The sequence below is a fragment of the Letharia columbiana genome, assembly GCF_014066305.1.
Source record: "Letharia columbiana isolate WasteWater2 chromosome Unknown Sc0000066_s0, whole genome shotgun sequence".
Taxonomy (NCBI): domain Eukaryota; kingdom Fungi; phylum Ascomycota; class Lecanoromycetes; order Lecanorales; family Parmeliaceae; genus Letharia; species Letharia columbiana.
In genome coordinates this window covers 95,352-110,777 of record NW_023501110.1, presented here as the reverse complement: position 1 = coordinate 110,777, position 15,426 = coordinate 95,352, and the positions used below count along the sequence as shown (strand labels likewise).

General features: G+C 49.5%; 4 protein-coding genes across 4 annotated transcripts; 1 reads left to right on the top strand and 3 right to left on the bottom strand.

Moving 5' to 3' along the window:
* Window positions 1-49: 49 nt before the first annotated feature.
* HO173_011714 (uncharacterized protein) lies at window positions 50-4,076 on the bottom strand (the record flags this gene model as incomplete). Its single annotated transcript, XM_037313593.1, has 3 exons — window positions 50-2,726; window positions 2,777-3,821; window positions 3,983-4,076. The coding sequence occupies 3 exons, from the start codon at window positions 4,074-4,076 to the stop codon at window positions 50-52; spliced, it is 3,816 nt and encodes a 1,271-aa protein (XP_037159510.1).
* A 1,589-nt stretch (window positions 4,077-5,665) lies between these two features.
* Window positions 5,666-6,634, bottom strand: HO173_011713 (uncharacterized protein; the record flags this gene model as incomplete). The annotated part of the gene is made up of 1 exon (XM_037313592.1): window positions 5,666-6,634. One exon carries the CDS (start codon window positions 6,632-6,634, stop codon window positions 5,666-5,668), a length of 969 nt encoding a protein of 322 aa, XP_037159509.1.
* A 4,041-nt stretch (window positions 6,635-10,675) lies between these two features.
* HO173_011712 (uncharacterized protein) lies at window positions 10,676-11,533 on the top strand (the record flags this gene model as incomplete). Its single annotated transcript, XM_037313591.1, has 1 exon — window positions 10,676-11,533. One exon carries the CDS (start codon window positions 10,676-10,678, stop codon window positions 11,531-11,533), a length of 858 nt encoding a protein of 285 aa, XP_037159508.1.
* Window positions 11,534-12,411: 878 nt separating this feature from the next.
* On the bottom strand, window positions 12,412-14,719 carry HO173_011711 (uncharacterized protein; the record flags this gene model as incomplete). Its single annotated transcript, XM_037313590.1, has 5 exons — window positions 12,412-12,605; window positions 12,835-12,936; window positions 12,991-13,740; window positions 13,791-13,979; window positions 14,320-14,719. The coding sequence occupies 5 exons, from the start codon at window positions 14,717-14,719 to the stop codon at window positions 12,412-12,414; spliced, it is 1,635 nt and encodes a 544-aa protein (XP_037159507.1).
* Window positions 14,720-15,426: the final 707 nt, after the last annotated feature.

Genomic DNA, 15,426 nt, shown 5'->3' with positions numbered 1-15,426 from the left:
CCAGAACCATCATGACGCATAACCCCCCCCCCGCCCCCCGACCCATCCCTCACAGCACAACCGCCGCGACCGCAACCCCCAACCCCAGCCCAACGCCCCACGCATCAACCCCCCTTGCAGCGGCGGCGCCTTGGAACCCCACCCCCCTCAACCCGGACGCGACGGCGCCGCCCAACCCCGTCGCCGCCGCCGTGGACGTGTGCCCGGCGAGCGTGAAGACGGACTGCGGACCGAGACGGTACGCCGTGCCGCCGAGGGAGAGGACGGAGTCCGTGCCGAGCGACACGACGGTGCCGTCGATCGTGTATGCCGCGCCGCCGAGGACGAATCCGGTCGCTCGGGCCGTGAAGACGCTTTGGGGTGGCAGGACCGTGGTCGAGGAAGCCAGGACGAAGGTCCCGCCCGTGCCGAGGCTGACGACCGTGCCCGACGTGGTCAGGGCTCGGCCGCCGGGCGTGAGGGTGGTGCCTCCGATTGCGAAGCCGGAGGGCTGGGGCGTGAAGGTCGCGCCGGCTGCTGTGTAGACGGATGGCGTGGCGGGTGGCGGTACGGTGGGGATGGCGAGGGTGGAGGAACCGGATGGGTCGGCTGCTAGGATGCCGGCGTTTGAGGGGAGAGCGGAGTATGTTGTGCCGGAATAGACGGCAGCGCTGCCGTCGGCGGAGAGGGAGACGCCGTTGGGGAGGAGGTAGTTCTGCGGCGTGTCTGGAGAGGTGGACGGTTGGGCTGTGACGACGAGGCCGTTTGCGAGGGTCAGAGGACCGGGTGGTACGATTGGTGGGGGGGAAGAGGTAGCGGCTTGGATTTGATATGCATTTGTGGCTGCTGGAAGGGCGTAGGTGTTGCCGTCCATGATGAGGCTCGAGGAGCCGGCGAGGGAGTAGACATGGCCGCCTATTGCGACTGCACGGCCGGGTGCGATGGTCGTGCCGGCTCTTATGAGACCGCCGTTTGTAGTTCGTGATAGGGTTTGACCGCTGAGGACGAGAGGATTGGAAGAGGAGACAGGAGCGAGGTTGTGAGTTACGCCGTCTTCGATTACCTGGCTTGGATTGGCGTAGTCTATCACGTGGTTGTCCATCGTGGTGTGGGTACCTGGGACGAGGGTCTGAGATCCGATCTTCAAGCCGCCATTGGTCATGTGCAGAAGTTGGTTGTTGACGAGGAGTGAGGGTGCGGAAGGTGTGGTGGGAGAGGGAGCGTAAGTGGAGCCGTCCATTATGACGGCAGAAGGGGCGTTGGCGATGGTGTGGCCGGAGAAGATGGCTGTGCTGCCTGGTGCCAATGTTGAGCCAGAGAGCAGGATGTTTCCCGAAGTGTCTTTGGTGATCGGTTGGCTGTTGACTGAGGCAATGGGTGCTGGATTGGTGTTACCGTCGCCGTTCGGACTGCCGCTGGTACCATCGTTTATGCCGCCATTCGACCCGCTATCAGTGCCTCCACTGGTGTCTTCGTTAGTTCCAGTCGTACCGCCGCTGCTTCCTCCACTCGTGCCTCCATTCGTGACACCATTGTTGCCGCCCTTCGAGCCTCCGTTGGCACCACCAACCGTAATCCCAGGCTTTCCACTAATAGCGCTGGTATCGCCGTTCTCCTTTGCCGTATCTACAGGCAGCTGAGGTAAGAGAGTGATAGGAGCAGTGGAAGGGTCATTGTTCCCAGTTGCAGAGTCGGTGCTGGGATCAGTTCCTGGGTTCGTCGCTGCATTCGGCCCTGACTGCTTCTCTGTATCGACTGGCGTAGTTCCCCCTCCAGAAGCCACAGGATCGCTGTTAGAGTTGCCAGAGCTCGGATCCGAGTTCGGGTCTGAACTCGAGCCTGCGTTCACTGCACCACTGTTTGCAGTCGTGGGTGAACTTTCGTTTTGCTCACCCACGGAACCATTCACCGGATCCACAACAGCAGCCACTGGATCCGAGTTTGATTTCGAATTCGAGCCTGCTTTTACGACATTACTGTTTCCAGTCGCTGGCGAGCCTTCGTTCTGCGCAGCGATTGAAGGATCAACAGGATCCACAACAGCAGCCACAGGGTCAGACTGCGCAGTGGTAGGCGTTGCCATCCCCGCATTATTGCTACCGGGATCGTTTGCTTTCACGCCGTCGTTAGGAGCAGCGCTAGTTGCAGCCGTGGTGGGAGCAGCGACAGGAGACTTCAAAGTTACTGCTGGAGACGGAGGTGCTTTTTCAGCCTGTGGATCTGCGGCCGGCGTTGGTACAGGTGCGAGAGCGGTAGCTTTCTGCAGCACCCGCGGTGGATCGTAGACGCCTAAATTGACCGGCGTGCAAGTGCTTCCACCCCAAGTTGCCCACACCGGATCGATGTCCGTAACGTCGGGCGGAAAAGCGAGCTGGGGCTTCACGAACATCATGGAAGCGAAATCGGCACTGATGGAATGTCCCGGAAAGCAAGACTGATATCTGGTAAGGAGGTCTGAAGCCGGCGGAGGATCGTAGAGCTCCGAAAAATCGATTTGCCTCCAGCCGTTGTCGATGCCCTGAAAGCAGTACGCGGGATTGTTCTGGTCGGCTACAGGAGAAATACAATATTCGATGCCCGCACCCATGTTCTCAGCCTCGCAGATGGCAGTAGAGAGTCCGTTGGGGTCATAGGCACGAGTGACTGCAGTATAGGCTGATCCTATGGGTATGTGGCTGTTGAACAGCGCCACACACGATGCTGAGGCATGTATTGAGCTGTAGATGACATAGACTGAGGGCGAGATGCTGTCATTCAAATCAGCTAAGTACCTCACACCTTTCCGGGTATCACTCACAAGGTGAATCCATTTTCAACGATGCCATAAGATGCCGCTGATTGTACTGGTGCTGCAGTCACATTCCAATTACTTGAGCCGGTGTTATTTGTTTCCCTCGAAGAGTTTGATGGGGCATCTGCAGGTGGCCAGTAAACGAGCTGCACGGCGCTGGCGGCCACTTCGCATTTGTCGCAGCAGCTCGTCGGAGCAGGATACGGGGTTGCCAGCTCCGTGATAGTATTGTAAGAACATCCCAGAGTCTGAATATCCAGAGCTTCATACAAGTCGTAGCTCGATTGACACTGTTGTGAAGTAACCGTTGCGGTGGCGTAGTCGTGATACCACTTAGCGGCACTGTTCACGCACGAGCATGATTTGGCGTTGTATCCATCAAAGCCAGGGCTCATCGAACAATTTCCTCCATAGGGCATGTCCAAGACTCCTTGATCCCAGTTGAGGGGTAAGCAGTCATTGGCGGGAAACAGCCCTGATGTGATCAGACTCGAGGCAATAGAGACGGGTCCACCACAGACGTTCGTTTGATTTAACGGTTTAGTGACGTTGAACGGGTTTCTCATGGACGTAATGGAAGCGGGAATTGCGGAATTGAAGGCCCCAGAGGCTGAATACGACGCTGAAGCGGTGATTCCAGGCACGTTCTTCTCTTTCTGATCGACATTGAACTTTGGGAACCCAGACGAATTCGAAGATCCGTTGAAAGCGGCATGAACCTCCGGTGGAGACCACTGCGGGAAGGAGGCGGAAGACGAAGAGACAGCTGGGGAGGCAGAGGAGATGGAAGCGGAGGGGGCGGTCGTCAAGCCTTTTGCACTCAAAGATAGTGATGAGCCACTAGGGCTACTGGCGGAGCTTTGGAGCCATCCCAATGAGCTGCCAGGCCCATCGGACGAGCTCACAGAGGATCCAGACGAGATGCTATGCCAATCTGATAAGTATGTGATAGAGGCTGTAGATGTGGACGAATAATGAGGCGCAGAAGTAGCAGCGAGCGAGCTGCTTTTGGTTACCAAGGGAATTTGGGGTATCGAAGAACTTAAAGATGCTATGTACAATTGAGCGCGAAGTCAGCGTCTGGTAAACCAGTTGGGGGCAAATTTCACAGCGCCAATTGAAGTGCATCCTTCCTGCATGCCTCTAACTTGACAAACAGGCACGATGGCTGGATTCAGGCCACTTGGAGACTGAGAAGGGAGTCCAACGTACAGGGCCGGGCATTCGATGTTAGAGCGAGTGAGAGTGCGAGATAAAGTCGAGAAGCGGCGCGGATGCGCATACTGAGTTTGAAGATCATTAACATGAATATTGGTAAAAAGAGTGTAAGTACTCTGATGCCATGGCCATCAAGAGTCGCAACAATGAGAGCAACACACTGGACAAGGATTTATATTCCTCGCACACGACCGAGTAAGTGTCGACGACGTGGTCAATTGTGTGGAGGGTAGCATTATATTATTGCAGTGGCTAGACGCCTGAGTAATCTTGCATCTTACTATATTGCTGACGTGCTTGGCGAGCTGAGCCGCAAAGCTGAAGAACGCCATGAGTGGGTAAGGACGGGGAGACCGATGACTGGTTGACAGGTATGAAGAGCAAAATGTCATCAAAAGTGTAAAGAACAAGCGGTTTGACCAGGCGATTCCCAATCATCTTCTTTGCTTTCACATGGGCTAAGTAGAAGGAGAAGAAATAAGGCAGGTTTCATCCCTTTCACCAATGTCGTAACCGTAAGCGAGGCAACTGTAACGTCCATGCAGAAATCTGATATAACTCGCAGAGACGGCAGATTGCAGGTGTCCATGCTATATCTACCGACAGGACAAATGCCTCGATCACATTCCTGCTGAACGGAGATGACTAGGTAGAACCTCGAAGAGACGAAGTGAGGAAAAGGTTGGATTTTTTCTGCAGGCTGCAGTAGCCTGTAGGTAAGGTAAGGTACCTAGTGCAAGGGACATACGCTAGCATATTGAGTTTGAGCCTCAAATCTCGGCAATCATCTCGTCTCCAGCCGATTGGGTCTTCATACCTCTACACTAAGCAAAGTACCGTCAACCAGTCAGTCACCCTAGAATATCGCTGGCGCTTACTCACTTTTGCAAACGGCTTTCCACTTTCCACTCCTCAATCCTTTATTCACACTAATGACCTACTTTACACTTTACGTCCAAATCCACCGCACTACGACGCCGTCTCGTGGGAGAATCACAAGGGGCCCTTGACGAGTAAGTCGCGCGGCGGGCTGATCGCAATCTCGGTACCTTCTGGGCTAGATTCCCGGATGGGATGAAACGCTCCCATGTGTAAGTACTTACCGTATGGAGTCTGGAGAGATTGAGATGGAGTATCACTCACCACCAGCTACACTCCTTCCTCGTGGGCAATCATATCGCAAGCTCATTACGGCATACCCCCCTCTAGAATTGAGATGGTACACCTCCACCATGACTGAGCCGAGCGGCGTATAGATTGTATGTGATGAATGTAGTTCTACTATCCTCCGATACTGAATTCTAATTTTCTTTTCCATATTCTATTCGAAATCTTTCAAGGCTGGAGGAGTGTGCGACTCGGCTGGAATTTGGGGGATCAAGCCAATCGTTCATGGATTTGGAAGCCATCACGGACCTGCAGCTCGCCGTGTTCTTAGGGAAGCAAGCCCATGGTTGAGGACTGGTGGACGGACTTTGGGAATGAACATGCTAGCTATCTTGGGGATGAGCCTGTTCCTCCCAGCACAAATCTCAGGCACTGGTCCTGTTTTTGACCAGTCGTCGATCTCTGTACATATATTCCAATCCTTGGCAACGGCCGATCTTACAGTTTCGAAAGCTCAATCAAGACGCCGTCTCGTCCAGTGGTATCAGACGAAACAAATTCCAAGCAACCTCATCCTACTCTGTACAGCGTTTTCCCTTTGGAGCTTTCAACCTCCACCACTCCACCAGCATCTTTTCTTGTTCCCCTCGGCAGCTCTTCCACCACCTCAACGGCGTAAAGATCTCGCTCTCGCTCTTCTCGTCTTTTTGGCCGCCGCGACTCCACTACTGCTCTTGCTCCTCCCAACCTCTCTGCATGTGCTGGGGGGTGCTTGTGCACAGGAGCGGGTGCAATTCTCTTGGCCGTGCTTCCATGCTCGCTCTGGGAAGCGGCTGACGGTCTTCGCTTGCTATCTGATGCTGCAGCTGCATGCGGAGTAGTGCTCTTTGCATGACCGCCATGTTCACTCTTTGACCCGGCCCCATGCTCACTTTTGCCTCCACCGTCATGCCCATGGTACTGACTCGCCGACGTCCTCCGCTTTGTGGGTGATGCCTCTACGATGTGTGCCTCTTTCGCCAGTGTACTGCCCCTCGCCTCTTTCTCGCCGCTCTTGCTTTTCTTCTCCTCATGCCTCCCACCTACCGCTGCCACTGCCCCCAGCGCCGCCGATTTCGTGCTCTCTTTATTTCCCCCGGCCGCCTTACTCGTAAAAGCTTTCTGCCCATTCGACGCCCTACTTACGCCCAACTTCTTCAGTCCGGACGCGCTCTTTTCATGAGGCGCTTTGGCATTCTCGAGCTTCGATTGCGCAAGCTGTTTCTTCAACCTTGCAATCTCTTTGTCTTTTTGTAAGGAGCCTGACGAGGTCTGGCCTGCCCGTTTTCCGATACCCTTCTTATTCGTCGTCCGCTCCTCTTCGTCCTCCCCCTCTTCCTCTTCTTCGGTGGCCTTCTTCCCCGTGGACTTCTTGGCCTCAGCCTCTTTTTCGTCCCCACCGGTGAACTGCTTTTTTGCGAAGTTCTCCAGCTGTTGTGGCGCCGCGAAGGCTTTTCGCTCAAGGTAGGACTGGCCCACGCGCTCGATGAAGTCTTCCATTGTGGCGTAGGAGGATCCGTAGGTCACTGATCACAAAGGCAAGTGGACTTCGTTGGGGCAGGTCTTAGCCGTTCACGGGCCAGCATAGAGAGGCAGTAGGCATTCGCAATCAGGGTCGGAGAAGCAGGGACGACGACCCCTCTGGCGAATAAGACATAAAAGGGAAAACCCCCCCATGCCTTGTTTTCATGACATGCCATGAGAGCTTCAACGATGTCATCGGCCAGGCCTAGACGCGAATCGTCTTTAGCTTCATCCTAGCGACAACCTAACGGCGGCGGCGCTTTTCAGCCTCAGCCAACGCTAACTGTTAATACAGATATAACCATTAGCTCCCTTTTCACCCGTAGGAGGAATCCACGGGGGTAACCGTCAGGCGCGGCGGACGGTGACCCCCAAGCCCACCAAGCCCACCCCCATCATCAAATATGAAATTCATATTTCGCTTAAATAGAAAATATCATAGCCTAGGGGCGCCCCCCTAAGGAGCTCGTCTCAAGCCCCGAAGCCAGACACCCCTATTGACCTAAATAGACCACCAAGACTACTAACAATTTATAAAAACGCGAAGCGCCGCGAATTTTCGAGAATATTTATTACAGCGAAAATTCGAGTTTGAGACGGTTACCACCATCAAGGGGACGGTTACCAACTCATATTGAATATATTCTCCACACATACAAATTTGGCTGGTGAATACGATAAACTCAAATTCAAAGTGGTCTGGTAACCGTCCCGGACGGTTACCCTTGGCAAAAATTTTAAGCGACTCGAAATTTTCGATTTTTCTATTCGAAATTATCGTAACTATAATTTCGATAATTTCGAACGATAATTTCGAATAATAATTAAACGATAATTTCGAAATAATAAATTCGAACATAATTGAACGATAATTTCGAACGATAATTTTAAAAGATAATTTCGAAACGATAATTTCGAACGATAATTTCGAGATAAAAAAATCTAAATTCTCTAGAAGTAAATATTAATAACTATTTTATATATTTATATATATATAAAATAATAATTCTTTTCTTTATTAATATACTTACTTATTTTTATTTATTTTTTATTTTTATTTATTTATTATTTTCTTATTTCTTAATATATATAAAGATACTATAAAATTAAATCTACTTTTTTATTTTTATTTTATATTTTAAAGCTTTTTCTTTATTATATAAACTATTATAATCTATTATATAAAATATTATATTTTTAAAAATATCTATAATTTATAAATATTATAAACGTTATTTTTTTAAATAAATTTAATAACTTATTTATTTATTATATTTTTATTATATATAATTTTCTTATAATAAATTTATAAATAATTCGAAAAATTCGAGATTTTTCTATAAAAACTCATTAAATAAAATATTTTAAAATCTTCGTTATAACTTTATAATTATCTTAAAATTTTCGAAATAATTCTATTATTATTAATTCGAAATTTTCGTAATAATTCTATTATTAATTTAAAAATTTCGAAAATTTTAAGACTTAAGAGATAATTCGAAATTTCGCGATAATTCTATAATTAACTTAAAATAATTTTAAAAATACTATTATTAATTTAAAATTTCGAAAATTTCGAGACTTTAAAAGAAATTCGAAATTTTCGCGAAATTCTATTATTATTAACTCGAAATTTCAGACTTTAAAAGATAATTAAATTTTCGCGATAATTCTATAATTAACTTAAAATAATTTAAAAATACTATTATTAATTTAAAAATTTCGAAAATTTCGAGACTCTAAAAGATAATTCGAAATTTTCGCGATAATTCATTATTATTAACTCAAAATTTCGAGACTTTAAAAGATAATTCGAAATTTTCGCGATAATTCTATAATTAACTTAAAATAATTTTAAAAATACTATTATTAATTTAAAAATTTCGAAAATTTCGAGACTTTAAAAGATAATTCGAAATTTTCCGATAATTATATTATTAACTCGAAATTTTCGAGACTTTAAAAGATAATTCGAAATTTTCGCGATAGTTCTATAATTAACTTAAAATAATCTTAAAAATACTTCGAAATTTTCGAGATCTTTATAAAGTATTATTAAATATTTAATATTTAATATTTATAAGTTATTTAAATCTTACGCGAAAATTTCGCAGTTATAATATAAGCGCGGACGCTATTCTACTTCGGAGTGGCTGACTCAGCGAATGGTAACCGTCCCGCGCCTGGACGGTTACCAACTCACGGGAATGTAGAATCTCCTCTTTGGATACTTGGTCCTACTAAGTGTATTTTTACATACGCTATACTTTAGATTGGCTGAGGTTTAAAAGCATTCCTTCCAGTGCCAAAATCCAACCATCAACCATCATGCGCATTGCGCCACACCTCTTCCAACAATTCTTGCAAGCCATATATGTACTTCGATTATGTTAATGAGTTTTTCTCTGGTAAACATCTTCTCTTATTACAAAAGCCTTAGGTGTTGGTAGGTGCCTCTTTTTCAGTAAAACCATGGCATCTGCACCGCTCTCTTCACTTGGTCTTCCTTTTCGACTCAATCCCTTTAAATTTCTCCGCTGTATATGCACTGCTCCCTCACTTGTTCACTCAATCTCTCAATTTTTCTCAACGCGTAAGTTACCTCCCAGTCCTCGCGCTCCTCTATTTACTGGATATCCTACACCTTGGCGGATGGCCGCCACACCCAACCGGACGTCATCGGTTGCATAACCATGTTCACACGACGTAATGAACCGCGCCGTAACGGATTCCTGCGCTCTCAATTTGCAGACATCGGATGCCTCCCCCACGAAAGCGATTGCAGTGGGCCCGAGTTGGCCAGGCTTCGACTACAGCGCGCAGATCTACCAAGACAACTGGAAAAACTTCGTGTCCATATGGGCCAATTTCCGCGTCGCTCGTACTTCGAACCGAGAGCCGTATCTCCTCAACTCCAATCTATGCATCTCTCTGCTTGAGCGAGCCGAAATTGGCAACGGCACAGAGTTGCATGGGGGCATAAAGGACTGCACGAATACCACTGGGAATGGACTGACGTATGGAGGATGGGGAAATACGGATTTTGGAACTGTCTTTGCGGAGCCTATCTGTTCGTCCGGCCTTCATTGTCTACCGGACGGGCAAAGACCTAGAGGTTGCTGATTTGTCGGCTGATTCTTCGGTACTACGCAAGACCTTTCTTTTCGTACAATAATCATCTCCTCGCCTGTACTCGATCGGTAACGTAAGCGAGAATCGTATGTTGGGATGTCCATTGTTCGCATTGAAAGCAAAAAGGGGGGGGGAAGAATATGAAAAAAATAGAGAAACTTTTTCTGGGGGGAAGTAGGCCAGCGTCAGAGACCCACCCGTACGTGGTGCTGGCTATGAACCTGGACTTGCCCAGAGCTAAGAGGTCTCCCACCCAATTCGCTGCGCGCCTCCCGTCCTCCAGTATATCGGCCTGATATCGACTTCTGGACGAATCATTCGTATTTCCAACAACCAGATCGATTCAGACTTGTTCAACGTTATACTCGTATATACCCGGAAGTGCCCGATACCTAGTAATGCACGGTCTAAAATCCACTTCAGTAATTCATCCTTTTACAATAGTAATATAAAAAAACCAAAAAATTAATAATAAAATCTATCTGAATTCTGTAAGCCCTATGCCGCGGTAAGCCCGGGGTAAGTTTTCGGGAGGATATCCCCTAAAACTCACCCCCGGAGTTGTCGGATTTAAGACCGGGCATTACCAGGTATCGGGCACTTCCGGGTATATACGAGTAATTGCTTGTTGAGCCAAGCGATTTCAATTGCCTTACGCGAATGACATCACGTTATTTGAATGAGAGAGCCAGGACCACTACGAGTATCATGTCGACCTTTCCCGCGGAGCAATCCGGTCAAGACCGAGCTGTTCATCGCAGCACTTGGCGAAGTCTTTGCGTGATAAGACTTTGCAGACCTTAATCGATCCCCTTCCCACAGAAGTTCGATTGACATACTCACCAACCCTCCCCTTCATTTTCAACATCCCCCCAGCGGCCGAACATGACGATGCCCGAAAGCCATCCCCAATCCAATGGCTCTCCCGATCAGCGGTCGGACGAGAGTGTATCAACCGAAGAGGGCAGACTACGACAGAAGAGACCCCCGGCGTCCGACCGACTACGCTCCCACCTCCGACAAGAGGTCAACACCGACCACGCAGACCTCATTATGCTGACCTGCTCCTTCATCTCCGGCCTTGTCGATAGCACAATCTACAACGCCTACGGCACGTTTGTCAGCATGCAAACTGGAAATACAATCTTCGTAGGCCTCGGCCCGTCCACCTCTAGGACAACCTCGAAGCCATACGGCTGGGCCAAGTCCTTGACGTCCATCGTCTGTTTCTGCCTCGGCTGCTTGTTCTTCTCGCGCCTCGCTCGGTATTCCGGTCCACTGCGGCGCGTCACGCTCGTCGCGTCGTTCGCGCTGCAGTCGGTGATTATCATGGTTGTGGCGGCGATCATACAAGCGGGTGTGGTAAACGGGGCGCTGGATACCATCAATACGGATATCATGTGGAAGGACGAGGTACCGATTTCACTGCTGAGTTTTCAGGCCGCAGGTCAGATCATCGGCAGCAGAGCGTTGGGCGTGTCTGAGATCCCAAGTGTGGTCCTCACATCTATGCTTTGCGACATAGCCTCCGATCCAAATATCGCAGCGCCATTGACGAGCAATGTTAAGAGGAACAGGCGGGCCCTTGCTTTCACTTGCATCTTGGTTGGGGCCATCGTGGGTGGCTACATTGGTCAGGCGACCGGGAGGATGCAGTTCGACCTTTGGATAGCAGGGGGCATCAAGGTCCTGATTACCATGGCGTGGTTTTTCTGGCCAGAAAAGAGGGTGGAGCTTGTATGATAGTGAGTAAACTCATAAGAGGTCTTATGATATAGGTAAAGCACGTCAACAATGATTCATATATTCAATAACAAACGACATGTGTTCAACGAAAAGGAGCAATCCGATCTGGGTATTAACAACAGTGCGAGCGAATATGTGCGAGGAAACACCTTTTTCTCCCCCCCAGGCAATTTCTTTACACCGTAAAGTACATGTGTACTGCCGGAAAACTTCGAACAGTTACCAGGCATGACGAAGTCGGAATATCTCGAATCATTTGGATCGAGTATGAAGCGTATATCTTTAGCATCCGACCTGTAATTTTCCCCCTCAAAAGGCTTGAGCGCTCACAAATGATCATACTCCCAGACGACCAAGCCGGAATCACAGCATGGTGCCTTTCGCTCTAACAACGTCGAAGCCGGGACGAAAACTCGGTTGTCGAGTTCATCATCCCGCAGCGATTCCTCGGCCCGAGCATTTCTGGACGAATAGAGAAAATCCTGGGTTGGGAGGTAAAGAATGTTGTATGATGGTTGATGCTCGAGGGGAGTCACATGGAGTATCCATCTTGAGATTGAGCCCGTAGAGTACGGTTGAGAGGAGTTGTGCTCGTGCAAGTTTGACAACGGGCATATAATTTGGGCAATCGACCTCGTTTCCTATATAGCCTTTCACGCTGAAGTATATCATAGGATGTTGAGGATTCCACACGCCTCGCCCGTGTTGACATGGCACATTCGGCTCCACAGAAACGAAAAACGACAGAGCCCTTTGGGTGGATAAAGTTCGCATCAGCATACTCTAAAATCCAAGCACGCTCGCTCCTCCGATGCAAAACCCGGCGTCCCTTGACGGGCTCCACCCTCATGCACATCGCACACGAGCAGGCCTCTTCAGCCCCTCTTTCGTTCGTCAAAGACCACCCTCAACTCCTCCATCCGCAGCGTGAATGCGTCTCGACTCTTCTCCAGCAAGCCGCTCCCGTCCTCTCCGGGGGCGAGCCTGACGTCGAAGCGGGAGATGAGGAGCGGGACCACGGTCCTCATTTCCATCTTGGCTAGTTCTTTGCCGATGCAGCCGTATGGGCCTGGTGAGAGTCTGGGTCAGTGGCAGGATTGTGGAGACTGGGTCTGGAGGTAGGCAAGCCAAAGAAAGGAAGGGAAAAAAAGTGGGGGTGACAGATGGCTAGTGAAAGACAATCTTTCTGGGCATGAGTTCACAGTTGGGCGCAAAACAAAAATGTCACCGCCCTAGAGCGCAAATATTTCTGATAGCTTGCTTGAAGGCGCGCGGTTCGTAGGGCTGCAGCAACTCACCGAGCGAAAAAGGAGCAAAGCCACTTCTATTGAGGATGAGCTCAGGCTCCGAGTACCACCTCTCGGGCACGAAGTCGTCGGGGCGGACGAAGCACTCTCTCGCTAACAAGACGTCAGCCACGGACCAAGCAACAGCCCCGAGGTGACGGTACTCACAGCGCCCCAGGGCGTAGATTGGCACATTGAGATTGACTCCGCCCGGGATGAAGACCCCATCTACCGTAATGCCTTGGGGTGGCGTGGTGCGGAATCCTCCGGAAGGGGTTGGCGGATGCAGTCTCAAGGCCTCGTTGATGACGCCGTTCAGGTGCTTCGCGTTCTGCACCATTCGGACGTTGAAGGGCTCGTCTGATCGCATCAGGGGGTCCAGTTCTTGGCGCAGTTTCCGGACGTGCGTGGGGTCTCTGGCGAGGTAGTAGAAGATGTGCGTGAGCACGATGGCAACGGTGTCACTGCCGGCCACGATGAGCAATCGAGAGTCTCCATGCAACCATTTGGTGGCTTCGATGTCATTCTTGTCTTGAGCGGTCTTGAGCAGCCAAGACGTGATGTCGGGCACAGTAGTCTTGACATCCCGGCGCTCGTCGACCTGTTCATTGCACCAGCGGATGAATCGCCTGAAACACGTTCCCACAACCGGCGCGATCGCACCCACGGGTACCGCCCAAGGGATTGGTGAGAAAAGGCCGAGAAGGAACATGGAGCTTTCCAACCAGTCGATGGCAAAGTGATTCTTCCCAGTCTTGAGCATGTTGAAGCTTTTCCCGAAGGCGAAATCGCCCATGACGTCGAAGGACCAGTAGTTGAACCATGCTGACGCGTTCATCGTGTTGCCGCCGAAATTCGAAATCTTCTCAATCAGCTCATGGGTGTAGTTCGTGACGCGACCCTCGTAGTCTCGTAGCGCTGGGATGGACGTCAATACCAGACACAGGCCGAGAAGGAGGAGATGGTACCTTTGACGCTAAATCCATGGTCCCAGACTCTTCTTCGCGCCTCATGCGCTTCAACATCTCGGGTGCTGTGAAGGGATTCGATGGACTGATAGAGAGCGTAGTCATACCAGGGCGACCTTATGCACGGTGATCGAGGTCCCAGGATAGCAACGGGCGCACCCGGGGAGATGACCGAAAGCTCGTTGGGTCCTAAGTGACAATTTTGGTCAGGTCAAACGGCTCTTTTGAGAAGAATAGGTTATCTTCTTGCACGTGGATTAAATCGGGGCAACGGAAGTGCGGGATGTCTTGAGAATGGCCTGAAGCTCGACGACCTTCGGACCGAGCCCCGAGCACACAAAGGTCTTGGACAAGGAGGGCTCTTTTGACGATTGCCCCCAGCCTTGCTGTAGAGAGCAATAGTACAAAACAATGATACAGTGGCGAGATCTGTGTCAACCTCTTGGGGCCAAAGAAACTACAAGGAAAATACAAACCTCCAAGGAGAAACAACGGATCACTAAGAAACTCAGATCCTAGATCAACTTACCAGTCCTCACGAAGTTGCCATACTTCTGATGTGCTTGATGCGATCTGCGAAATGCATCCAACCTCAAACCCGTGAAAAATTGATAAAACTTCGAAAGCTTTGCTAGTCGAGGTCCCGGAAAGGAATTGAGGCGATGGAAGAAAGATCGGTAGATCAGCATGCTCGTCCACAGTGCAGAAAGATAGGACACGATAACCATAGCGCCCAACTGCACGGCTTGGGCATAATGTATCTGCAGGAGTCGGGCGAGGATGAAGGATAAGGGAAGGAAGCCATAGAAAAGGATCTGAAGGCACTGTAGAGTATGCTGATGATGTTCACCTCGGACAAAGTAGAAGACGTGTGAGAGTACACCTACGCTGGCGGCAATGCCGTACGAGGTTGAGCAGTAGTGATGCATTACTTGCTTGGGGGTTGAGAAGGATGGAAGGCGATGGTCGGCTTATAGAAAAGGTTTAGGTAGGGTATCCTATCATTAGGCGCCCAGGGGAAGTAGTCGTCTCACCGAGTACGACAACAGTACGAGCAGCAAAGACGACGTCGTGCAGGGTTAGGCAGCCAGGAAAATAATAGCAGAGAGCTAGATACGTGGCAATGGTGAGAGTAGGCGTCAAAGTATTGATTGCCAGAATGCCAGATAGTCATTGGCGCCGGTTGCGTTACATTGTTGACGAAGATGCAAATCTTTTTTTTTAGTTTGCTTCATAGTCGTTCATACATGCAGCTAAAGCAGGTATGATCCAACCCTGCATGTTGGCCCCTCTTTCGAAAAATCGAAAACAAAAACAAAAACATCGGTCTCTTCGTTGTCCTGCCATCAGTACAATTGATTTGTTTGACTCGAAGCTGACCAGAAAGAATTTATTACAACTTGAGATATTAGCGATCAGTAATGAAGCATTCGCATTGGTGTGGGCCTGAGTCCTACTCGTAAGTAGATTGGTCGCAGCGCTAAACAAGCGAGATCGCCTATTGAGATTGTCAGATGATGAAATCCGAGTATTTGGTAAATGGTAACTTCTCGCGCCTTTCTAGACCAACGATCAACCTCACCAACATGTGCCGATGATGCAGAGTAGCGAGCCGTTGAAGGTAACATAATTCCCG